This window comes from Caretta caretta, chromosome 23 (genome assembly GCF_965140235.1).
Source record: "Caretta caretta isolate rCarCar2 chromosome 23, rCarCar1.hap1, whole genome shotgun sequence".
Taxonomy (NCBI): Eukaryota; Metazoa; Chordata; order Testudines; family Cheloniidae; genus Caretta; species Caretta caretta.
In genome coordinates this window covers 3,710,131-3,734,148 of record NC_134228.1, presented here as the reverse complement: position 1 = coordinate 3,734,148, position 24,018 = coordinate 3,710,131, and the positions used below count along the sequence as shown (strand labels likewise).

Below are 24,018 nucleotides of genomic sequence, written 5' to 3'. Positions count from 1 at the left end.
CCCGCAACCCCTTGGGGGGAAACCCCCCCGGGAGGGGCGGCCTTGATGCCAGAGGGATTTGAACTCCCCTCCCAGCTGCTCGAGGAGGATATTCATCGGCTGTGAGCAGCAGAGGGAGCCAGTACACACAGCTGAGTGGTCCTGATCCCAGCCAGCAGGGGGCAGCAGAGCACACACCCCCGGTGCCAGGCGCTGCACACTTTTATGGCTATTAGTTGTACTACGGTAGCACGTAGGGGCCCATCATGGCACTAGGCACTATACCGTTTAACGCGATTAGGTGGATTACGGTAGCACCTAGGCACCCGAGTCATGGACCAGGCCCCACTGTGTCTGGCGCTGTACATTTTAGTGCTATTAGGTATATTACGGTAGCACCTAGGAGCCTGAGTCATGGACCAGGCCCCATTGTGCCAGGTGCTGTACATTTTAGTGCTATTAGATGTATTGCGGTAGTACCTAGGAGCCCCTGTCATGTGCCAGGAGCTGTACAAACACAGAGCTAAACCCAGATGGGAGGGGCCCAGCTCACACTAGAGGCAGGGGGTGGGGGTGGACGGAGGCAAAAGGGGGGCAGAGGACCCCAGAACCCTCCCCCCCATCCCCAGGACCGACCCGCAGGCCACTTATGGAACATGGCGTCCAGGCGAACCAGGCAGCTGATGAAGTTGTCGAAGTCCATGTGGCCATTCTCGTCCGAGAACCTGCGCACGATCATCTGGTACAGCTGCTTGTTCAGCCGGAAGCCTGGGGGTGGGGGGCAGAGACAGTCACTCCCCATAGACCTGAGACAGCCCTTGTGGGTCCGTCCCCCCCGCCCGCCAATCCCACCCTTCAGTGGCTCCTTACCCGCTGCCTCGAAGGCGCCTGGCAGCTCGCTGCTCCCGATGGTGCCGGATCGGTCCGTGTCGTACTGTTTGTAGACACACTGGGGGTGGGTGGGGGGAGACAAGTTGGTTATGGGCTAAGAGAGTCACCCAGCGCTCTCCCCCCACTAAAACGGCAGCCCCTCCCTAGAGCGCTGGGTGACGGAGGGAGCAGGGAGGGGGACATCAGAGGCAACGCAGCCCCTTAACTCTGCCCCCAAGGAGGGGACTGCTCGGATCCCAGCTGCCCCCCTGCCGGGCACCCCCAGTACCTCTGGCAGGTAGGCAGGGGTGCGGCGCTGGGAATTCTGGGTACCCAGAAGGCAATGCAGCAGCAAGGTCCCCCCCACACACACGCAGGGCTGAAAGTAACGCATGTCAATTCCAGCCGGGAAGGCTGCTTGGAGTCCAGCGCTCTTGAAAAGGCCCCCCCTAGACTGGGAGCCCCAAGGTCTCTCGTTCCCCCTCCTGTTCCCACACCAGAGGGGGGGTACGGTCGGGTCTCAGCCACACGTGATAACCGCCCCCCTCCCCCCGATCTCTCTACCTGCCACTTCTTGATGTTCCCCCACAAATACTTGAACTCCTCGAAGCCCAGCTTCCCGGTCGTGTCGCTCTGAAGCGCTCGAGGTCAAGGAACAAAGACGTCGGCCAAAGCCACCCGGGGCCCTGCCAAGCCGCGGGGAGAGGATCCAGCAGCACAGGGGCCTTCAACATGGGTGGAAACGGCCCCCTGAGACTCTCACCCGTGCAGGGGATCTCCCCAGCCAGCGTGGAGCTGGGCATACGGGCCCCAGCATAGGGGGCGGATTAAGGGCGTGGCCGGAGCGCACTGAGCTGTGGCTATTCTCTGCCCCCCACGGCCCATAGGGGGCGGATCGGGGCTGTGGCCAGAGCGCACTGCACTGGGGCTATTCTCTGCCCCCCAGGGCCCAGAGGGGGCGGATCAGGGGAGTGGTCAGAGTGCACTGAGCTGTGGCTATTCTCTGCCCTCCAATAGTGGGGCGGATCGGGGCTGTGGCCAGAGCGCCCTGCACTGGGGATGTTCTCTGCCCCTTAGGGAGTGGATCACCAGCCCCCCTACATTACCTGAGCATGGGCCCCACAACCTTCTCTTGCTTCTAGGCCTATGTCCTGTGCCCCATGATCCTGCCTAGTTCTGGCAGACCAGCTGCTGTGAATGGGCAGGAAGCTGGGGGCCTTTGCACCAGGGGACAGCAAGAGTGTCGAAGACCCTGAACTGAGCACAGTTGGCTGGGGACTGGGTGACTGCTGGCCAAAAGCCAGGGGCAATCGCCCCAAGGAGACTCATCTCCCTCCAGCGGGGCAGGGAGGACTGAAACGCACCCTTGTTACAGCAGATCCACAAAGGGATCCAGGTCCCGGGCTTGTTAAGAGTCTGGCTTAGCTAATTAAGCTCTGGGCCCAATCCCCGATTGTCCCTAGCCTCACGGCCCATTCGGGCTAGCCCGCGCCCACTTCCTGGAGCGGGCTGAGGGCAGCGCTTTCTAAAGCAGGTGCTGATTTTCGGGTGCTGAATGCGAGTGGCTCTGGACCAGATTCCCAGAAAGCACCAGCTGCAGCTGAAGCCGAGGGGCGCTGGGGCTGGCGGGTGGATTTTCCCCCGAGCCCTCATGACCAGGGGAGACTCCTTCCTCCCTCCATCCCTCATTAAGGGCCCCGGAGCTGCGTTCTTTTGAAGAACACAGGATTGGCTCTCCCCTCCCCCCCCAAATGGCCTGCCAAGCAAGGAACATGGGCTGAGATCCTCCAAAGGTATTTCAGCCCTCCACCGGTGGGAGTTGATCCTCAGCTTTAGATAGGTGCTTAACTCCTACTGGTGACAGTGGCAATTAAGGTCCTAAAAACCTTTAATGATCTAGCCCCCAAGCTGCTGCAATGGGGTTTCTTAACCACAGTCACCTTTGCTCTCCCTGCCCCCCAACTCTACGCTCATATCCCCATTTTCAGGATAGGACTATTGTGGGATAGATAATCACCTTCTCAGGCAGACAGGCCCCTCCTGCAGGCTGTCGTCAGGTGCAAAGTCCATTGCTTTATGGGCCATGTGCTCCCCCAGGGGTTAAACTGTGAACCAAAGCACGCCTGGGTAGGTGGAAAGCCGGGGAAGCGTGCGTGGGAAAGCTCACCCCTGGTTTTCCAGGGCCTAGGGCAGCTGGAGTACAGTCCCGCATTTCAAGGAAGGGTACTAGGCCGGGGCTCTGCCCCAACAGTGACAGAGCAGAATGAGAGAAGCAGCGTTAGGCATCAGCTTTTAGAAACTAAACCTCACACCATCGCAAAGAGACAGGTCAGAGCTTTTATTAGAATGACGACACCAAGAAACCTGCGGGCTGGCTTCCGATCGGTCAAGTGCCAGAGTAAATCCACCATGTGCCTGGTGCTTTCAATGGGAGGCTGCGGATTTACTCCTCGGGGCTTAGAACGCAGCCTGCTGTCAAATACATTTTATGGTTGAATGCAAAAAAAGTTTTAGAAAAACCCGAATAGGAAAAGTTTTTTGGTTTTTTTTTTTTTTTTAAAGAAATCAAAGGGCCAAAGTGTGTGTGAGACTCCTTGTCCTTCTGAATATAAATTCTAAACCGCACTTTGTAATTTGAAAAGCCCAAACTCAACTCCTGGGGGAATTCTGCATCCAAAAATGGAAAATGCTGCACTACAAATCCATTAAAATTCTGCATATTTTATTCGTCAAAATAACCCAATATAATCCCGCCAGGGATTGTGAAAGAAATCCCCCAAATAATTGAAACCAGCAGGAAGTACGTCTGTAACAATACAGGGCACAAAAAAGATTCCCCCAGGCGTAGAGTTAAAGAAACCCCTGCGCCCACATGGATCCTCATTGCAGGACCAAGGTGGAAGTTACCCTGAAGTAGGAGAGATGGGGAGGAAGGCAGAGAGCAGATGAGTCAGCTGAGCGAAGGCATCATCTTCGGGGGGGGGGGGGGGGGGGGGGTCTGTCCCAAGCCTCTTCCCAGGGAGAGGTGAAGGTGCTCCCTGATTCTCTGAGAACAAATCCCAAGACTTCACTGCTCCTAGTCCCCCACCCTTCTTCAGCTCCCTCCCCCTCATGATCCTTGCCACGGGGACTGTGCCCCCTCAATTGCTCTGCCCATGCTCACTGCCCCTCTCCCTCAGGGCACAGCCCTATGCCCTCACCTCTCTCTTCCCCTGGAGATTTCCCACCCCACTGGCCCCGCCAGGCTCCAACACCCTCCCGGCAACTGGGAGCCCTGTGCTCCCTCTGCTTCTTCTCACCTCCCACCACCACCTCTGCAGACTTGTGCTCCCCACCACCACCCTCTTTCTTGCCTGCCCCACCCCCAGAGGCCCTACGGCAGTGGAGGAAACTGACCATGGGAGTCGCAGCCAGAGAATTCCAGGTCCTGGAGGAGGGACCTGCCTGTGCAAGGCTGCAGGTAAGAGCTCTGCCTGGAACTGGGGCGTGCGCCGTGAGCTGACCTCTGGTGTGAAACTTGGCGGGGGGGCTATGCCCCCCCTCCCTCCTTATATGGCGCCCCGGCCAAGGCTCCTTGCACCTTCCCACAGCTGCTTGCATCAGCCTCTGCAGGGCATGTGCAGCAAGGAGCGCACACTGGGGCTGCACAGAGGTGGGGGATCACCCTGCAGCCCTCCCCCCACCACCCAACCCTGACACAGAGCAAGGGCCAGGCCTTCCCCACAAACACCCCAGTGCCCTGCCCCTCCCTGCTGGGCGCATCGCAATAGTGAGCGATAGAGTCAGTCTTACATGCACACCCAGCCCGGCAGCAGTGATTTACATCTCTCCCAGCTGCTCCCACGTGCCCGCTTGGGACCGCTGCCAAGGAAGGGCATGTGACCCCCCCTCTTGTGGCATCCCTTTCAGAATCAATTGTTCTGCAGGGAAACAAAAAAAATCTGTGGGGAACAGGAATTCTGCGCATGCTCAGTGATGCAGAATTCCCCTAGGAGTAAAATTCAGATCCCTGGAGCAAACTGGGAAGGGAGAGAGAAGGTGAAACTGATTAGAAATGGAAAGTGAAACTGACCAGGCTAGATTGATTCAGTTTGTTTCCCTCTATTTGTCAGACTCAAAGTTGTTTTGCTTTAATTCACTCTTTGGAAGGGATTCTCCTCTAGGTTTTATGCCAGTCTGATGCAGAGATAATTCTGTTCATTACTTCTGCTCTGTGTTGGTGTGAATGGAATCACGGTCCAGCCTTCTGTTTTAAACGGTCACAGGCATTATCATAAATGAGCTTTAAATGAGCCGGAGCCCAACTCCCCTCTCGCTCCATGCTGGTCAGGAGAGAAATGTCTCAAAGGACAGAAAGGTTACAATGGGGTAAAGGCAGTGTGTTGGCGGGAGGAAATTAACACCTGGGGTTGTTTTAACTCAATGGCATTTCTCTGAAATGGTTACTCTTTAAGAAGAATAAACAATACACCCACCAACCTGGAAAGCTACAATCCAGCCCATTCACCTGGGGTTGGGGGAAGTTTTAATTTGATGGCAGAGAAAGATTCTGTCTGATCCTCCTCACTTCACTAGCAGCACAATCTCGGGTCTCCTCGACCCCTCCTGAGGTCAAAGGGGAGTGGAGGGTGCTTAGGCCCTGGCATGGCAGACCCAGCAAGCAGATCGCGTGCCGGGTGAGAGGGCTAATGCGTTCTGAATGTACGTGGGCCAAGACATCGGGTGGTATAGGCGAGTGTAGCAACAGTGAGCTTGGCGAAGGCCTGACGACAGCTGAGGATCACGACCGGGCAGGAGGAAGGAGTAAGACCAGAGAGAGTTAGAGGAGAATGAGAGGGGAGGAAGAAGCAGAGCAGGAACATTTGTTTCACTCTCCATACGAACAAGAGCATCCACCCACGCAGGGAATTCAGAGGACATGAGACAGGCCGTGGGTCAGGTGCAAGTTTGTAAAGTTTCACCGTCTGACACAGCGCCGGCCTGGAAACGAGCCAAGTCTCCTTCAAACCACGCTGGTCGCAGAGCAGGAACAATAACTGTGCCAGCACCGTGGGCTACGGCCCCCCTTGGGCGGGGATCTTGCCGGTGATCTTGTTGGAGCACTCCAGCAGGGCGTTGTGGATGTCCTTGGCGCAGGAGATCTGGGATTTGATCATGCTCAGGTATTGGGTGTAGGGCAGGCTCTCGGTCTGCACCGCATCGGGTTTGGTGGCCGTCGGCACCAGGTTGGGGGAATGCTTGGTGCTGTCGAAGCTCTGGGACAGGCATTCGTAGGCAAGCCGCTGGAAGGGGAGGGAAACAGTTAACACATGGGATCCAGCCACTCGCCCTCCGGCCTTGGGCAGAACAATCTTCCCTCTAGTCTCTAACCTGCCCCTGGACAGATCAACACCACATTTAGCCTCTTTGCATTCACATTCTTGCCTGTACCCACAGTGCATCTGTGCTCATTTCTCCAAGCCCCACAGCTCCCACCCCCTCCCTTCCCCTTGCTCTGAGCCCTCCCATCACCCTACTCCCTATGCCTGGGATGTCCTACCACATCATCTCCTGACAGACGCTCCTCTTCCTTCAAAGCCACCTCTCCCAGCAGTCCCCACAATGCCCCCCATCCCTTGAGCCCATTTTGTCCCGCTGCCCCGGAAAAGGCTCCCTTCAGTAGAGGGCAGAGAGCTCAGTCTCCCTGCTGAACTTGCCAGGGCAGGACCCATGTCTTTGTTTATGGCTGCAGACCCCTGTGTCAATGACTGAGATCGATACTCCCTAAAGGGACCTGTAATGATGCCCATGGCTGGGTCCCCTGTAGGGACCAAACCTACAATGCCTAGAACTAACAGTGAAGACTCCACTGTCTGAACTAAAAGGACCATTAGCCTGGAGACCGAACTGCTCTGCGTGACCCAGCCACGAGAGGGAGACAGAGCCACACAGTCAGAGCAGGGCAAATAACGGATTTTTTGGCTCTCTGGCAATTCTGAGAAGTAAAATAAAATAAAATAAAATAAAATAAAATAAAATAAAATGTAGGTCAAACCAAAAATGAAGGTTTTTTTTTTAAATTTCAGCAAATCAAGAACTAAAAAAGGTTAGTCTGGGGTCGAACAAAGCAGCTTTTGGTAAAATTAAAGGAAATTTTCAGATAGCCATTTGGACTAAAAAACATTTCAGATGGGGTAGGACTACATCTCCCAAGAGGCACCATGTCTCGTGGCGCGAGATGATTGCATCACTGCAGTAGCGGGCAACATGGGAGACACCGTTTGGTTGCTTCACAGCCTCCTTCTCTATAGGCCGGGCTTTCCGGACAGCCTCCATCTCCCATGATGCCCCACAGCCAGCAACTGCAGTGATGCAATTGCCTCGTGGGTGCATCATGGGACACTAAGTCCCGCTGCGGACCCCGGCCTATGGAGGAGAACAGGGGACATGATGCCATCAAAACTACAACTCCCATGAAGCACTGTCGATAAGGGGCTAACTGACCAGACACAGCTCCAGCTGGTCGCACAGGGCGTAGAACTCCTCCAGGCTCTTGTCGAAACGCTGCACCACCCCATCGTTGCTCTTCCTGAAATAACAGGTACTGTGACACGGCAGCCGAGGCATCTGCTCCGGGAAAGGCACGCAGACCCAAACTGCAGCACCTCCCGGGTCAGGGATTAGGCCCCACAAGAGAGAGCAGACAGAATGGGGCTGATCCTCTGCTGGGACTGCTGGACCCCAGGCTGGGAGTCTCCCCTGTGACCCACAAACCTCAGTGTCAACTGAGAAAGGGGTGCAGAAGGGTTACAATTATTTCTTGAGTCTGGTTCATGAAAGGGCATCACGTGAGCTCCCAAACGAAAGCTGGTGTCTCAGTGCTCAGCAATATCATTGGGAAAATGTACGTGCAGATTCTATGTATCTATATCTACTCCAAATACATTCTTCAAGTCTGGATCAAGGTACTGGTCACCAGCAAAGGTGAAAATCAGGTTCTCTCTCAGACAGGCCCTCTCTCTCCATCCACCTGTTGACAGGTAAATTGTGCAGGGTCCCAGTCACAGTGGGCCTCCCGTCACTGGCTTGTGGGGATTTAACAGGAAGAGAAAGAGAGCCGGGGGAGGGAAGGCACCCTTCACCAAGGAAGAAAAAGGACGGCAGTTTTGTTCCATGAAAAGGGGCCTTTTCTGGCAGCTTGGTTGAAAACGCTGCAGAGAACGTCAAGAGAGATCAAACTTCTGCAGACAGAAGGTTTAACCTGTTGAGTTTAGACTCTCCGAAGCACGTTAAGATTTTGTTTGCTATGTAACCGTGTTTCCAACCTCCTCTGTGCTTTGGTAATAAACTTCTTCTCACTTTCCCTACCAAGAGGGCGGAGCGAGGTGGTGTTGAGCTAAGTGCTGGGCCTGAATTGCATTTTATGAGCATGGTTCCTGTGGGAACAACAGGCCTGGGATTCTGGGAGTGTCCTGGGCACCACAGGGGACATGCCGAGGACTTGGAGGTTGGCGTGCGTCTGCTGCTCCAGAGAGCGCGAGGAGGGCAGGGCTTGTGCTGCCCGAGGCTGCTAGATTCAGGGAGCTGAGCCATAGCAGGGCCAAACAAGCTGCTTCACGCTAAGGGCAGGTGGTGCTGAGGTGCCTCCCAACCCTGGGTACCCCTGGGGAACATTGGCCCCCCACCAATGCACAGCAAGATGCTGGGGATCCCAACTGAGATGGGGCAATGCCGCCGGATTCCAGAGGATTTACAGTGAAAGGGGTGGGGCAAGCGGAGCAGAGTCTCCAGCAGAGCGGGCAGGGACAGAAACAGAGAGGATGGTAAATTGGGCCGGAAAGCGGGTGTAGCCCACCCCATCTTTAAAGGGGACACGTTAATGAGTCTTGGGGTGACCACTACAAAAGGGACAGCTGCAGGGCAAACTCTCCCCTCTTCCACACTCCCAACAATATGGCTCCCCCACCCCAGAGGGTCACCTCTTTAGCAGGGGTAGCTCAGTCACTGTCCGCCATTCAGTCCCTGGCCTCTCTGTAACACCTGCCCACGATGGGGCTGGAGTGCTGGAGGGAAGAGTGGGTTTTGGCCATGCGGGTGCCCGTTCCAACTAGACCCAGCCAACTCCTTTCACATGGGCCCCCCAGCAGTTGTCAGGCGGGGGTGGCGTTTGGCCGTTACTCAGCTGCGCTGGGATCGAATCAGCACTGATTTGGGGCACCCTATTCAAGTCACCCAGGGCTTCATTCAAGTTGCAATGGGGGAGGTTTAGATTGGATATTAGGAAAAACTTTTTCACTAAGAGAGTGGTGAAACACTGGAATGCGTTACCTAGGGAGGTGGTAGAATCTCCTTCCTTAGAGGTTTTTAAGGTCAGGCTTGACAAAGCCCTGGCTGGGATGATTTAACTGGGAATTGGTCCTGCTTCGAGCAGGGGGTTGGACTAGATGACCTTCTGGGGTCCCTTCCAACCCTGATATTCTATGATTCATTCTCCCAGACGGTACTGACAGGAGCCATCGGGTGCCCAGAACCCGGTGCACCTGCCATCCACAGCCACTTCGGGAAGTTTGGTTGCTAGGTACCGGAACAACATGGGCTCCAGAAAGGCACCAAAAGCAGGCCTGGCTCTGATCTTTACTGACACAACAGAGCTAGTCACTCACCCCAGCCTATCTCGAGATGGCCCCATGAACTGCACTGGAGTCACTCCTGCTTTACACCAGGGGGAGTGACCGGCAGTGTCCTCTGATGCTGAGAAGTTTAAGACACGGGTGAAAGCCTTCTGGCTCCTGGGTTAGAAGATAGCCCTGCCCGGGGAGGAGGGGAGAGAATACTCACTGCCCGTTATCGATGTTCGTGTTCTGGACGAGATTCTGAGCCGCGATTTTCATCAGGTTCTGGAGTGCGAGAGAAAGCAAGAGTCAGACAGTGCAAGGTAAGCGACAGGTGCCGGCGCTCCCTCCTTTGCTTGGCTAGCCCTGGGAATGGGGTCGGGACTTGATGCCGTCTGTGCCCGGAGAGGCCGTGTTTGGGACCCTCACAGCTGTCACAAGAATCCTGGCTTTGGCAAGAAACAGCCATTAATATTAAACACCACACTGCACTGCGGTCCTCTGGGATCTCAAAGCAAATCACAACTGTGGGCTGGCGTTCAGTTCCCCATCTTACAGATGGGGAAACTGAGGCATAGAGCCATGAAGCCATTCACACAAGGTCACCCATTCCAGAGCTGTGAAAAGGACTGAACTGCCAAAGTCTGCTGCTTTAACCACTAGCCACCACTCCCCACCCAAAGCCAGAAACAGAGCAGGCAGCTGGGGGTCAGGACTCCTTTAACCACTAGACCCCAATCAAAGCATTTTACAAACAATAATTAAACCTTACTCCCCCATCCAGGTGGTGAATATCCATCTCCTTGTTTGAAAAAGCAAGGCACAGTCACGCAGGAACCATATGAGCTATTCCACTCTTGTGAATTTCTTAATGCAATTTACATCTAGGGGCTCTAAATCGGGAAAGACTAACAGGAACTGGAACCAAACTTAATCCACGAATTTGCTGAGTCAAATCAGGTCAGATGGCATATTGACAAGAGGAATTTGGGTTAAAGTTCTGTTCCATTTTATCTGAACGTTGCAGTTTCTGAGATGTTGACATTATTATCTAACCCAGCGCTGAGTCATTTACCAGAATCTCAGTCTCAAGTGGCTTATGACATGACACACAGATTCTGTACCGGTTTCATTCTCCTAAGTTTCTATTTTTGGAGAAGGGTGACTCACTTTGTTTTAAAAGTAAATATTTTGTTTTTAAAAAATGCTTTTTTTAAGTTGAACCTTTCTAAAAAAGCCCCATCGGTCTGGGCAACAAACTCCCTGACTCAGATGGGGGCTGAGAAACGGATGTGAAATCTCGAGGTAGGTTTTAGTTTTAAAAAACGCCATCCTCTATATGTTGATTAAGCCTGGAAACTGAAACGTGACATGGAGCGTTTTCCCATGCAAAGGCTCTGGTCAGGCAAGCAATAGCTACCTCAACCCTCCCCTTTCAATCTCGTTGCTCGATGCCAATCCACAGGTTAGAGCATCATAAAATGAGTCTCCCATTTCCTCACTCAAAGCACGAGAAGTTGCCGATGGGCAGTTTTAAAGGACCCCCCTTAGCACCAGAGACAGTAGCCACTGATATTAACAGGGCAGGTCACCCACATAAGAGTGGCCAGACGAATGGTCCAGCTAGCCCAGTCTCCTGTCTACTAACAGTGGCCAATGCCAGGTGCCCCAGAGGGAATGAACAGAACAGGGCATCATCAAATGATCCATCCCCTGTCACCCATTCTCAGCTTCTGGCAAACAGAGTCTAGGGACACCATCCCAGCCCATTCTGGCTAATAGCCATTGATGGACCTATCCTCCATGAATTTATCTAGCTCTTTTTGAACCTGTTGTAGTCTTGGCCTTCACAACATCCTCTGGGAAAGAGTTCCACAGATTGACTGTGCAATGTGTGAAGAAATACTTCCTTTTGTTTGTTTTAAATCCGCTGCCTATTAATTTCATTTGGTGACCCCTAGATCTTGGGTTATGAGAAGCAGTAAACAACACTTCCTTATTTACTTTCTCCACACCAGCCATGATTTTATAGACCTCTATCATATCCCCCCTTAGTCATCTCTTTTCCAAGCTGAAAAGTCCCAATCCTATTAATCTCTCCTCATACGGAAGCTGCTCCATACCCCTTGTCATTTTTGTCATCCTTTTCTTGACCTTTTGCAATTCCAATACATCTTTTTTGAGATGTGGTGACCACATCTGCACACAGTATTCAAGATGTGGGTGTACCATAGATTTATATAGAGGTGACATGATATTTTATCTATTATCTATCCCTTTCTTAGTGATTCCCAACATTGTTAGCTTTTTTGACTGCCGCTGCTCATTGAGGAGCTGAAGAAAAACGGGGAGGGATCTCTAGGTCCCACCCCCCAGCTAGTCCTTCATACCCCTCCAGGGGGCACACCCAGCTCCTTTGGAAACAATGCAATAAGGAACAGACTGTTCCGACTCTCAGTCCACTTAATTATTACAACACAGAACACTCCACTGTGTAACCAGTTCTGGCACAACTGCCTCCAACGTCAATATTGAAGAGAGGCAGGCTGACTTCTGGCCATCTTTTGCCTGGATCCTTGCCAGCCGCCTGTCCTGGTATTGTGATCTCGCTTTATAAGGGCAAGGGTCTTCACAGCAAACGTAAGAGCTACAGGCCGATCACCTTGATGTCCGTGCCGGGGAATGGGTGTGTGCACATTCTGCTGGCGTGTTTGGAGCCCCGGTTACATCAGAAGCATCGGCCCAAACAGTCAGGCTTTATGGGGAACAGGTCCACGTTAGACATCATTTTGGCCCTCCACTTGTCGGAGATATGCTGCGAATTCAAGAAGCCCCTGCACATGGTGTATGTCAATCTTAAGCCTGCGTTTGATTCAGTTGACCAAGTCGGGCTATGGAAGGCCTTAAAGGGCATAGGTGTCCCAGCCACTCTATTGGACTTGATCAGCAAGCTGCATAACAGAACCACTGCTTGTGTACGTCTGGGGAATCGGATGTCGGCACCTTTTAAATCCGTATCTGGTGTCAGGCAGGGCTTTGTCTTGGCCCCTGCACTCTTTTGTCAGGCAATGGATTTCATAATGCAGCCTTCCATCAGATCCATAGGCATTAAAATCGGTGATCTCTCGCTCTCAGACCTTGACTCTGCTGATGCCGTTGTTCTCCTAGTATAGAGCCCCGACAGGTTTCGTGAGGCACTCCAGTAAACGGAGGAGTTGTCGGCCAAGGTCAGCCTCCACGTTCATGGTCAAAGACTAAAATGCAAAACCTAGGATCAGGTCCAGCTGTGACTCCAATCTCTTTGAATAATGAAACCGCCAAAGCAGTCTCCAGCTTTTGCTATTTGGGTTCAATACTCACCAGTCCCTCCAGCTCTCACCCGGGGGTTCTTCACCAGATTGGCATTGCAGCGTCTGCCATGGGTTGTTTACAACAAATACGGCATCATCATCATCTTGGCACGACAGCCAAGTTCAGATCTATTCGAGCTGTATCCTCTCCGTACTGCTGTACAGTTGTGAAACATGGACACTATGTCGCTCAGACGGGGCAAAGCTCGAGTCTTTCCTCACAAAATGCCAACATCGTATATTGTGCATAAAGTGGAATGACTTCATTTGTAACGCAGATGTTTACAGTTGCTCTGGTTTACAGACTACTGGGGCCATTGTCCACAGCCAACGTCTTACGCTTTTCAGACATGTTGCCAGAATGCCGTTCTCCTGGTGGCTTATAACATCCATGATAAAATCCCACCAACCGAGGGGTGGCGGCAGCTCACAGGCAGACCCCCTATTAAATGGGAACATTAAGTCTGTTCCGACATTGGACTTTCAGCCTGTTAAGCCCTTGTGACCACACAGGAACAACCCAAATGGCTAACGATTGCTACGATCAGCTGTTTAGCTAAGCATTGAAGAAGGCGGCTGGCTTTCTGGTTAAGGCACTGGAATGAATCTGGATTCTCTTCCCGCCTCTGCTACAGATGTCCTGTGTGCCTGCGGACAAGACATTTACCTGCTAATCGGGCAAACACCCCCTGCCCCCCCCATGTATTTTGGGCACCCAGGAAAAGCCTTGCCACTGGAATCAACAGCGTTATTCCCAGGCTTATGGTGAAGCACATGCCTGCAGCATCAGAGCGTTAACCTCGCTGGGCCTCACTCCACCATCTGCTGGATTGAGCGGATGATGCTTCTCTCCTCCTACCGGTTGTCTCTCTGGTCGGACTGGGAGCCCTTGGGGGGCAGAGACTGTCTCTCACTAGGTCCGCCTGGCACAATGAGGGCTCGGTCCTGAGTGAGGGGGACTCGAGGCGCGACTGTAATATCCCTAGTAAACAGTGAGTTACCGTTTCACCAAACGCACCGCGCGGCAGGTTAAAGGGCACCGCAGCCATGCTCCCACCCGGCGCAACACAGAAATGGCCCCCGCCGCGCTCATCAGCAAATGCCCCCACTAAACAGCCTTAACTCTGCCCACCCCAGCAGCTGCCCCGCCCCCCATCCCGCATGCCCCACCCACTCCCCCATAGACCTCAGCCGCCGCCCTGGAAGCTCCGCCCCCGCCCCTTCAGGCCACACCCCCTTCCGCTTAGCCCTTCCCCCTCACCTCCAGCGGTGGGCCCCGCCCCCTCCCCAGGCCCCGCCCCCACCTGCAGACTCTCCTTCAGCTGCGGGATCAGCATCTTGTAGCGCTGCACGGGGTCGAAATCCTGCGCCTGCGCGGCGGCGGCGGCCTGGGCCTGGGCCTGGGCCTGCGCCTGCGCCTGCGCGGCCGCCTGGGCCTGCAGCTGGGGCTGCTGCCCCGGGCCCGCCTGGAGCGTGAGCGGCGGCGGGGCCTGAGACGGGGCCGGCTGCGGCTGCTGCTGCTGCTGCTGCTGTGAGGGGGCCGCCATCTTCCCTAGCAACGACAGCTCCCTCCCGGCGTGCACCGCGAACTACGATTCCCAGCGTGCACCACGCGCTCCCTGCCCGCACAATGACTAAAACTCCCAGCCTGCATTGCGCGCGCCGCTCCTCGCCCAGCTGGCCCCTCCCGCACACGCCTGGAACTACAGCTCCCGGCATGCATCGCTCCCCGCAGACTGGAGACTCCCGTTCCCGTCATGAACCGCGCCCCGAGCGTTCATGCGCAATACGTTCCGAGAGCGCCGTTCCGGGCACTACAACTCCCAGCACGCCCTGCTCTCTGCCCGGAAGTGCACCTCTCCGAGCCGCGCTTCCCGTGAGACTGCGCGGTAGCAGGGCCCTGTGAGCCCGTCCGTAGGTGTCTACCCCGGTGCCTGTCTCCGGGGCGGAGTCTCGGTCCGCCCAGGGTCCCGCCGCCTCGCCTCCCCGCCTCCTCGAGCTCCCTCTCCCGGAGCCGCTCCGCGGGGCGCGGCCGCGTTTCCCGTCAGGCGGGCCTCGGCCACCCTCCCCGCCCGCAGGCCCCGCGGCGGGGCAGCAGCGATCGCAGCCGCGGCCCCGCCATGGCCCCGACCATCCAGACCCAGGCGCAGCGGGAGGAGCCGGGGCACAGGTAGGGCCGCCCCCGGCCGCACGTCACAGCCGTGACCTCATACCCCCGTGACGTCACGGGGCCCGGACTCCTGGGTCCCTTCCCACCAGGGGTGCTGGGGAGAGTGGGAGTGGGGGGGAAGCTGGGAGCCCGGACTCCTGGGTCCCTTCCCGCCAGGGATGATGGGGGGGGGCGGGGGAACCTGGGAACCCGGACTCCTGGGTCCCTTCCCGCCAGGGATGATGGGGGGGGGCGGGGGAACCTGGGAACCCGGACTCCTGGGTCCCTTCCCGCCAGGGATGATGCGGGGGAACCTGGGAACCCGGACTCCTGGGTCCCTTCCCGCCAGGGGTGTTGGAGGGAAGCTAGGAGCCTGGACTCCTGGGTCCCTTCCCGCCAGGGGTGATGGGGAGAGTTGGGGGGAGCTGGGAGCCTGCACTCCCCCCCCATAGCAGGGGTGATAGGGAGAGTCTGGGTCCCTTCACCACCCCACCCTCCCTGTCGGGGGGGATGGGGAGAGTCGGGGAGGGGGGCTGGGAGCCAGACTCTTGGGTTCTCTCCCTGTCCCCCCTTCTGCCAGGGGTGATGGGGAGAGTTGGAGGAGCTGGGAGCCCGGACTTCTGGGATTCCCCCCCCATAGCAGGGGTGATGGGGAGAGTCAGGGTCCTGGACTCCTGTGTCCCTTCACCACCCCACCCTCCCTGCCGGGGGGGGATGGGGAGAGTCGGGGCAGGGCGCTGGGAACCCAGACTCCTGGGTTCCATCTCCCGGTGTGTGGACAGCCAGAGCCCCGTGGGGAGGGCCTGTTCAGAGTCCCCTGGGAGGCCTGACCTAACCCCCACTAAACTCCAGCATAGCGTCACTGTGTGGCTGCCATATCCCACCCTAGACGTGGCCACACAAAGTCCACAGCAGTTCCACTTGGTGGATCCTGGCCCTGCTGCTGGTCTTGCCTCAGTTTCCCCTTCTGGCCAATAGAGCTGATGCTGCTGACTTGCCTTCTGTGGGGGAGGAGCAACGCATCAATATTGATAAAGTGCTTTAAATCGGTTTCACTCTATGTGGAGAGTCTGGGCAGGGCTCTCACTTTGGGGCAGCCTCCAGGGACCAGACCCACAGGCAGGTTCTCCTCCCCTCCCCCACCCCACCCTGGTGTTGACCCTCTTTCTGCCACTCTGTGCCTCAGTTTCCCCATCTGCAGAGTGGGGATAATGCTACCGACACTCTTTGGTAAAGGGCATTGGACGAAAAGAGCCCACAGTGTTGTGATTATTTAATGTTGTTATTTATTTCCTTGTCTTTGCAGGCCCAACGCTCACCGGACCCTGCCTGAGAGGTATGACCCCTCCTCGTCCCACAGCTCACAGTTCCCCCACCGCTGTGCCCTGGGAGGTGGGGAGGAAACAGTCCTGTTTTCACTGCTCCCCTGCCCAGCCCTTGGACTTGCTGGCAAAGGCTGGTGGGGGGAGCGATTGCTGTGGCTGCTTGTCACTCTCAAACCGGACAGAATCATAGAATCATAGAATATCAGGGTTGGAAGGGACCTCAGGAGGTCATCTAGTCCAACCCCCTGCTCAAAGTAGGACCAAGAAAGATTAAACCTTACACAATGAATCATAGACTCTCACAGTTGGGAGAGACCTCAGAAAGTCATCTAGTCCAAACCCCTGCTCAAAGCAGGACCAATCCCCAATCTTTGCCCTAGATCCCAAATGGCCCCCTCAAGGATTGAACTCACAACTTTGGGTTTAGCAAGCCAATGCTCAAACCACTGAGCTATCCCTCCCCACCTTCGTCTGAGTCCCAGAGTCCCAGCAAACTCATTTCACGGCGGCCGGGCACGATCGTAGGTTGCCATTGACGTGGGGCATTGGAGATTCCAGCACAGTTCGGTGCAGGCGGGGTGTTTGGCACATGACCCCTTCCACTATCCCCCACCCATAGCTCCCTCTGCATGCACTCTTTCCATCCCCCGCTGCTGGCGGAGGATAAGGAACCCAGGAGTCCGGGATCCCTGTCCTCCATGGTGCCCTGCTCCAAACTCACCCTGTCACCCTAGGCTGGGCTGGTGGGATGAGGGATAAGGACCCCAGGAATCCGGGGGGGGGAGGGGCAGACCCCCACCCCCAGTGCTGATGTCTCTCCCTGTGCTTCCAGATCGGGCGTGGTGTGTCGGGTGAAATACTGCAACAGTCTCCCGGATATTCCCTTCGACCCCAAATTCATCACATATCCCTTTGACCAGAACAGGTGAGAGAGCAGCTGCTGAGCCGGGCTGGGATCGGGGCCCCCTCCCAGGCTCACCAGTGCCGCTCCCGGGATGGAGGCTGGGGGAGGGGAGAGGGCTCTGCCCAGGGGGCTCTCCCGGGCTGGCGTCTCACCTGTCCCTCCCCCAGGTTTGTGCAGTACAAAGCCACCTCTCTGGAGAAACAGCACAAACACGACCTCCTCACTGAGCCGGACCTGGGCGTGACCATCGACCTCATCAACCCTGACACGTATCGCATCGACCCCAATGGTGAGAGCCGGGCCGGGCAGGCACCCACGTGTGCATCACCGACAGATCCTGGGGCACTGTTTGTGTCTTGCACTGACTGGGGTGTGGGTGTGTTTGTTGTGCGTGCCCACGTCGGGCGGGGGCATCTTTTGCATTTCAGGGGTCCCTCCTTGCACCCCGAATCCTGGGTTCTAGTTTCAAAGTGCCCCCCACGAAACATCTTGCTCACTGAAGAATCTCCATTGCACCCATCTCCAATCAGTCCTGCCCCACTGAGAGCCGAACCCAGGAGCTTTGGAGGTGGGGGGTGGGGCATGATGGGAGGGGGGGCTGGCGCAGGTCCTGTCTCATCCTGCTCTGCCTCTTCCAGTTCTCCTGGATCCGGCCGACGAAAAGCTGCTGGAGGAGGAAATCCAGGCTCCCACCAGCTCGAAGAGGTAGCCCGGCCCCCAAAACACATGGCATCCCCTGGCTGTGGAGAGCAGCCCCTCCCTGAACCCCTGGCTAGCCAGCTCTCCCCGCCCTGCTGTGCGGCCTTGGGGTCCCTTTGCTCGGTCCCACCCGATTGAGCCCTGTCCCCCAGTGCGAGGTTCTTCCCCCCCCACACACATCAGGAGGGGGCAATCAGCAGCTCCCTCTGCCCCACGGCCTATAAGCCCCCCATCCTTCTCTGCCCTAGATCCCAGCAGCATGCCAAAGTGGTACCATGGATGAGGAAGACAGAATACATCTCCACCGAATTCAACCGCTATGGCGTGTCCAACGAGAAGCCGGAGGTCAAGTGAGTGGGCCGGGAGCCAGCTGGGGTGACTCTCCTGGGCAGGGACAGCATCCCGGGGGTGGGGGGGGGGACCATCCCCTTTATGGGAGGGAGGGAGGTTACCCTCCCTCTGGGATCTCCGCTTCCTCTTGTGATGCTGCATGGCCCCCTGCCACAAGGAGCGTGGGGGGTCGGAGAGTCTGCTCGGCTGCCCCTGTGTTGGGGTGCAGTATTTTCAGCCACTAGGGGGAGACCTATCCTGGCACAGGACTGGTTGCGTCCAGCAGGGGGCAGCATAGGTCTGGTGCTTGTGGACCTAGCCACGGGTGGTGTTGGATCCGGTTCGATCCAGCCGGCGAGGGTCAGGGGGAGCGTCGCATTCAGCGATGCTGGTTGCATCCAGCCAGGGGGCAGTGTTTTCCCAGCAGGCCTCACTCTGCTAACTCTGCCCCCAATCAGGATCGGCGTGTCTGTCAAGCAGCAGTTCACAGAGGAGGAGATCTACAAGGACCGGGACAGCCAGATCGCTGCCATCGAGAAGACCTTCGAGGATGCCCAGAAATCAGTGAGTCGCCCTTTTAAATATCTCCCTCCTCCCCCACACAACGTACTGTACCTTTAAGCCTTAAAGGGCCCATGTTGAAAGCGGGGGGCAGGGGAGGAGAGGGAGGAGGAGGGGATTTAGGGTTACCCCTCCCCTGAGGCCTCACTGTCTCTCTGCTTCCTCCGTCCCCAGATTTCCCAGCATTACAGCAAACCTCGCGTCACCCCCATGGAGGTGATGCCCGTGTTCCCAGACTTCAAGGTAAGGCTGGGGGAGGGGGACTTGGCATCGGCTTCCCTAGGCCCAGGGGCACTGGCCCGTGGCACGCAAGGACCTTCGAGGCTCCGTTAGCGGCTGGGCCGGTCCGAAGCACCTCCCGGTCTGGGGCTAAGTGAGCATAGTGGGTAGCGCGCCGGGTCAGGAGGCAGGAGACCTGGCTTCTAATCCCAGCCCGTCCTGTGACCTCTCCGTGCCTCAGTTTCCCCATCGGCCCTGACTCCCCTCCCGCAGATGGAAGTGTAGCCTGAAGGGGGCTCCCCCCATGTTGAGGGAGATCCAGGGGCTAATGCCGGGGTCGCTGGTGCCTAGAGGAGGGTCTGCCTGATGGAAGGGCCATGGGTGTAGTGCCATGCCAGGAAGTGGAGTGGGGGTGTTGGGGGGGGGGGCGGTGTGGTGTTGGGGGCAGGGATCATCCCGCTAACCGACTCCTTCCCCCCTAGATGTGGATCAACCCCTGCGCCCAGGTCATCTTCGACTCGGACCCAGCCCCCAAGGACACCAGTGGGGCCGCGGCCCTCGAGATGATGTCTCAGGCGATGATCAGGTAACGCCGCACCCCTCAGTCTTGGGTGGGGTGGGGGTTCACCCTGCCTCTGCCTGGCCTGATATCCCCACTCCGCTAGCCAGAGCCCTTCCCGTGGGCCCCAAGAGCCGGGCGTCCCCTGTCCTTGCTCGGCGCTGGGTTCCTGTGCTAACCCCCTCCCATCACGGAGAGCCGCACCACCAAGCGTTCTAGCAAGGCGGGGGGTGTCCTGCCCTGGAAGGAGGCTCCTCGCCCCCCCCCCCCCCCCGGGCTCAGCCCTCATGGACTGCTGCTGTAGGGCCGTGGGAGGGGATCCCTAGCTAAAGGGGGGGCAGGCTGCTGTTTGGATGGGAGGCCCCTATGTGCTCTCTCCCATAGTCAGGGCTGGCCCCAGGGCGGCGCTAGGGGGCGCTGTGCTGCAGGGGGCAGTAGGGGGTGCTCTCCCTGGCAGTCAGGGCTGTGCTCCATGGGGCGGAGGGGAGCGCCGTGGGGAGCTGGGGAGAGTGTTCCTCGTTAACCCTTTCCCGGCCGTCTCAGGGGGATGATGGACGAAGAGGGGAACCAGTTTGTGGCCTATTTCCTGCCCGTGGAGGACACCCTGCGGAAACGCAAGCGGGACCAGGAGGAGGAGATGGACTATGCACCCGAAGATGTGTACGTGGCTGGGGAGGTGGGGGGCTGGGAGAAGGGGAGTTGTGTGGGGGGCCTGGGGAAAAGGTGGGGTAGTGCAGGGGAGGGGGGGGGGCTGTGCTTTGGAATGGGAGAGTGGGGGGGAAGGGAGGGGATGTTGTGTTGAGGAATGGGGGAGAGGTGGGGTGGGGGGCTGGGGAAGTGGGGGGTCTGGGGAAGGGGGCTGTGCTTGGGAACGGGGGGAGAGGTGGGGTCTGGGGAAGTGGGGGAGCTGTGCTGGGGAATGGAGGGAGGCTGGGGGGGTCAGCTTTGAGCTCAGGAGGGGGGACAGCAAAGCTGTGGGGGTGCTGACCCTCTCTTCCCCTGCCCAGGTACGACTACAAGATCGCCCGGGAGTACAACTGGAACGTGAAGAACAAAGCCAGCAAGGGCTACGAGGAGAATTACTTCTTCATCTTCCGCGAGGGTGACGGCGTCTACTACAACGAGCTGGAGACCCGGTGAGGCGGGGGGAAGCCCGGGGCCTGCCCCAGCCGGGGCGCGGGGTGGGTCAGGGCCAGTGCCCATGGCCCGGCTCAGATCTCGGCTCCAAGGCCAGGTCTGGGAGGGCAAAGAGAGGGTGGAGTTCGTGGCCGCTGCCCGTCGGCACTTGAACCGATGGGAATTGACCGGCCGAGGGTAAACTGAGGCTGGAGCTACCTGGTTCCTGACCCGGAGCGGCCTCCTGCTCAGAGCCGTGGGGGGCCAAGAACCGCACGGAGCCCGGCTGGGGCCATCCCAGGGAGCCCTGACCCCCCCGGCAGCTGGGCCAGGGGGATCCCCAGCTCCAGGATGTGCCTTTAGGGGGCTCATGGAGCGGGTAGAGCTGTGGCCTGGGAAGAGGGGGCGGGGCCTGACATCGCCCTTCGTTCTCTCCCCCACAGGGTGCGGCTCAGCAAGCGCAGGGCCAAGGCGGGCGCGCCGTCGGGCACCAACGCCATGTTGGTGGTGAAGCACCGGGACATGAACGAGAAGGAACTGGAGGCTCAGGTATGGCGAGGGTTGCTCTGTGCTGGGGGGCGGGGGGGGTCAGTGCATCCATGACCCCACGTAGCTTCTGTTCTCACCCCCTACGCTGGGATCTGGGAGTAGAACCCAGGAGTCCTGGCTCCCAGCCCCCATGACGAACCCACTAGAGCCGACTCCCAGCACCCCCCTGCTCTAACCACTAGACCCCACTCCCCTCCCAGAGCTGGGGAGAGAACCCAGGAGTCTGGTTCCATGCCCTGAAGGCCCCATGCCACCCACTCTCACTGACTGAGGAGGGGTGCTGGTCGGGGTCCCAGCCTGGGCAGGGTGGGTGGGGTGTGCCCCCCACCGCGTGGCTAACCCGGCTCCCCGGCCCCGGCAGGAGGCTCGCAAGGCGCAGCTGGAGAATCACGAGCCAGAGGAGGAAGAGGAGGAGGAGATGGACAAGGAGGCCCAGGGCTCAGGTAGCGGCCAGGGAAGGGGGGGTTACAGCTCGGGGGGGGGGGTGGCATGGGAAAAAGGGGCCCCTCTGCCTGTCCCCTCCCCCATCGGCTTCCTCCCACCCACTGCTGACGGCACCGGGTCTCGCAGCTCCCTCTGGTGGCTGCCCTTGGGACTGCCGTGGCACTTCATCCTCGGTCTCTCTGACCCCACACACACCCCCCCGGGGATGGTGCTGCGGCTCCCGCTACAGGGGGCAGCCCTGAGCCCTGCCTCCCTCATGGACTGGTCCTATTCCCCACCCCCGAGGATGGCTCCTGTGCCCCCCCCCGCCCCCCCAAGAATAGGAGGTGAGCAGCCATCGCTTCTCTCTTCCCTTCCCCCTCCCATGGGGGGGCAGTTCCCTCTCTTCCATCAGCCCTCCATCTCCCTTGGGGGGATGGTCCCCTTTCTGCCATCACCCCTCCCCCACTCCAGGGGGTGATTCTCCCCTCCCTTCCGTCGCCCCCCTCCACGCCATCACCCTGCCTCGACTGCCCCCTCCCTGCTGGGGGGGCCCGGCCCTGCCCCTCTGACTCTGTGGCTCTCCCCGCAGACGAGGAGCCGGAGAAGGGCAGCGAGAGCGAGCCGGAGGCCAGCGAGGAGGAGGAGGAAGAGGAGGAGGAAGAAGGACGCTCGGGCAGCGAGAGCGAGCGGGAGGCCAGCGGGCACAGTGCCAGCGAGGGCTCGCCGGAGGCCAGCGAGGAGGACGAGCGGGCGGCCCGCGACAAGGAGGAGATCTTCGGCAGCGACGACGAGGACTCGGAGGGCGAGGGGGGCGGCGGGCGGCGCAGCCCCGGGGAGGAGGAGAGCGGCAGCGATGGGGGTGGCCGGCGCCCCTTCCTCAGCGGCAGCGAGGGCTCCAACGCCGAGGAGGAGGAGGAGGAAGAGCGCAGCGGGAGCGGCAGCGAGGCTGCCTCGGACTCGAGCGAGGAGGGGAGCGACAGCGACTGAGTGGGGCGCAGTCCCTTGTCCCCCCCGCCACCTGGGCCAGATCCACCCACCCCCCTGGGGGACCGTCACTCCAGCCTGCGGCCACCAGGAGGATGTGGGCATGATGGGGAGGACTCAGGCTCTGCCTGGCATCCCTGTGCTTGGTCAAGGACCTCTGGGGTCCCGCCCCCCCCCAGACACTGGGGTGTTTTTATTCTTACTGCTGTTTGTTTTGCCCCCTGGACATACCAGGCTGTACCAGAGCCCCCTCTCCGTCCTCAATAAAAGGGTCTCGTCCTAAAACCCGGGCGTCTCTCCCCCGACCCGCGCTCGGCCCTGGCCCTGCCAGGGATCTCCCCCGGCCCTGCTGGCATCAGCGCCTCCCTCAGGCTGCGAGCGGAGGGTCCGGCATCCGCTGCCCAGCCCCCTCCTTTGCCGGGGTGCTGAGCCAGCCGGGTCTACTCTCCCTGGAGCGGGCGGCGGGTGCAGTGCGCCCAGTCAGAGGGCTGGGGCGGGAAGGCACCCCGGGAGGAGTGGGGGGGCAGGTACTCCAGGGAAGAAAGGGCTTGTGTATCCCTAGATTTCCCATCCCCTTGTGCCCCAAACTCTGCCCTGTCCCCTGCAGGGGCTGGGCTCGAAGCTGCAGTCGAAGGGCCGGGGAGGCAGGCTGGGTTCCCCGCTCTCTGCGTGGCCAGGGCCGGGACTCACCAGCCCTTTCGCCGTTGGAAGTGTGAGCGGGAGATCGGACCCTGCATGGGGAGGGGAGCGGGGCGGAGCCCTTCTTGGGGAGGGTTAGGGGGCATTTGGGGACAAAGGGGCTTTGAGGTGGGGGCAGGACCTTGCATAGCCATACTGGCACCTGGGGCATTGAAACGGACCGGCATTTCCCTCGGCTGGGGAAACCGCCCCCCTTGCTCCCCTGGGGGCCCTGGCCAAAGGCGAGCGCACCGCTGCCTCGCAGCTGCAGCGGGCGCCCAGGGCTGAGGCGAAGGTTGGGGGTGCATTCGCTGCCCTGCTGGGATACACTGTACCTCCACGTAGCCCCCTGGAGCCCCCCACTTTGCTCGGGGTATGGCACCTCCCGAGGCATGCTGCGTCCAGAACGTATCGTCTGCCACCCCGCCAGCTGCCGAGCATCCTTCTCCGGTTAACGGGCCAGGGCGAGCGCTGGCTAAGGACGGCCGGGGTGTTGCCGTAGGTGTGTTACTCCCACACGGCGTGAGGCTGGGGAATAACAAAGGCCTGGAGTGTCACGGACGCAATTCACCGGAGAGCTGCTTCGAATCGCACCTGCCCAGGCGCCTGCTTTGTCTATCCCCATGAGGGGGTCAGTGAGGAGGGGAGAGGCGGGTATAAAGTAAGAGGCAATTAATTTCGTCTTCGTCAGCTCTGTGCCCCGGTCTCTGCTGGAAGGACCCTGCGCTA

At 58.5% G+C, this 24,018-nt stretch overlaps 3 protein-coding genes across 3 annotated transcripts; 1 reads left to right on the top strand and 2 right to left on the bottom strand.

Annotated features, from left to right (window-relative positions):
* Positions 1 to 220: 220 nt before the first annotated feature.
* On the bottom strand, positions 221 to 1,652 carry LOC125628474 (calpain small subunit 1-like). Its single transcript, XM_048833523.2, has 5 exons — positions 1,613 to 1,652; positions 1,414 to 1,490; positions 850 to 928; positions 616 to 747; positions 221 to 258 (listed from the first exon to the last, which is right to left on the bottom strand). The coding sequence occupies exons 1-5, from the start codon at positions 1,650 to 1,652 to the stop codon at positions 221 to 223; spliced, it is 366 nt and encodes a 121-aa protein (XP_048689480.2).
* A 3,311-nt stretch (positions 1,653 to 4,963) lies between these two features.
* On the bottom strand, positions 4,964 to 14,524 carry MED29 (mediator complex subunit 29). Its single transcript, XM_048832962.2, is given in 5 exon segments — positions 4,964 to 6,131; positions 7,333 to 7,417; positions 9,667 to 9,725; positions 14,095 to 14,256; positions 14,258 to 14,524. Coding segments are annotated over 5 exon segments (786 nt in total). The 5' UTR covers positions 14,510 to 14,524; the 3' UTR covers positions 4,964 to 5,903.
* Positions 14,525 to 14,747: 223 nt separating this feature from the next.
* On the top strand, positions 14,748 to 22,755 carry PAF1 (PAF1 component of Paf1/RNA polymerase II complex). The gene is made up of 14 exons (XM_048832954.2): positions 14,748 to 14,960; positions 16,246 to 16,275; positions 17,097 to 17,189; positions 17,336 to 17,457; positions 17,807 to 17,873; positions 18,116 to 18,217; positions 18,656 to 18,761; positions 18,933 to 19,001; positions 19,460 to 19,563; positions 20,080 to 20,196; positions 20,544 to 20,672; positions 21,096 to 21,201; positions 21,563 to 21,644; positions 22,217 to 22,755. The coding sequence occupies exons 1-14, from the start codon at positions 14,911 to 14,913 to the stop codon at positions 22,612 to 22,614; spliced, it is 1,575 nt and encodes a 524-aa protein (XP_048688911.2). The 5' UTR covers positions 14,748 to 14,910; the 3' UTR covers positions 22,615 to 22,755.
* Positions 22,756 to 24,018: the final 1,263 nt, after the last annotated feature.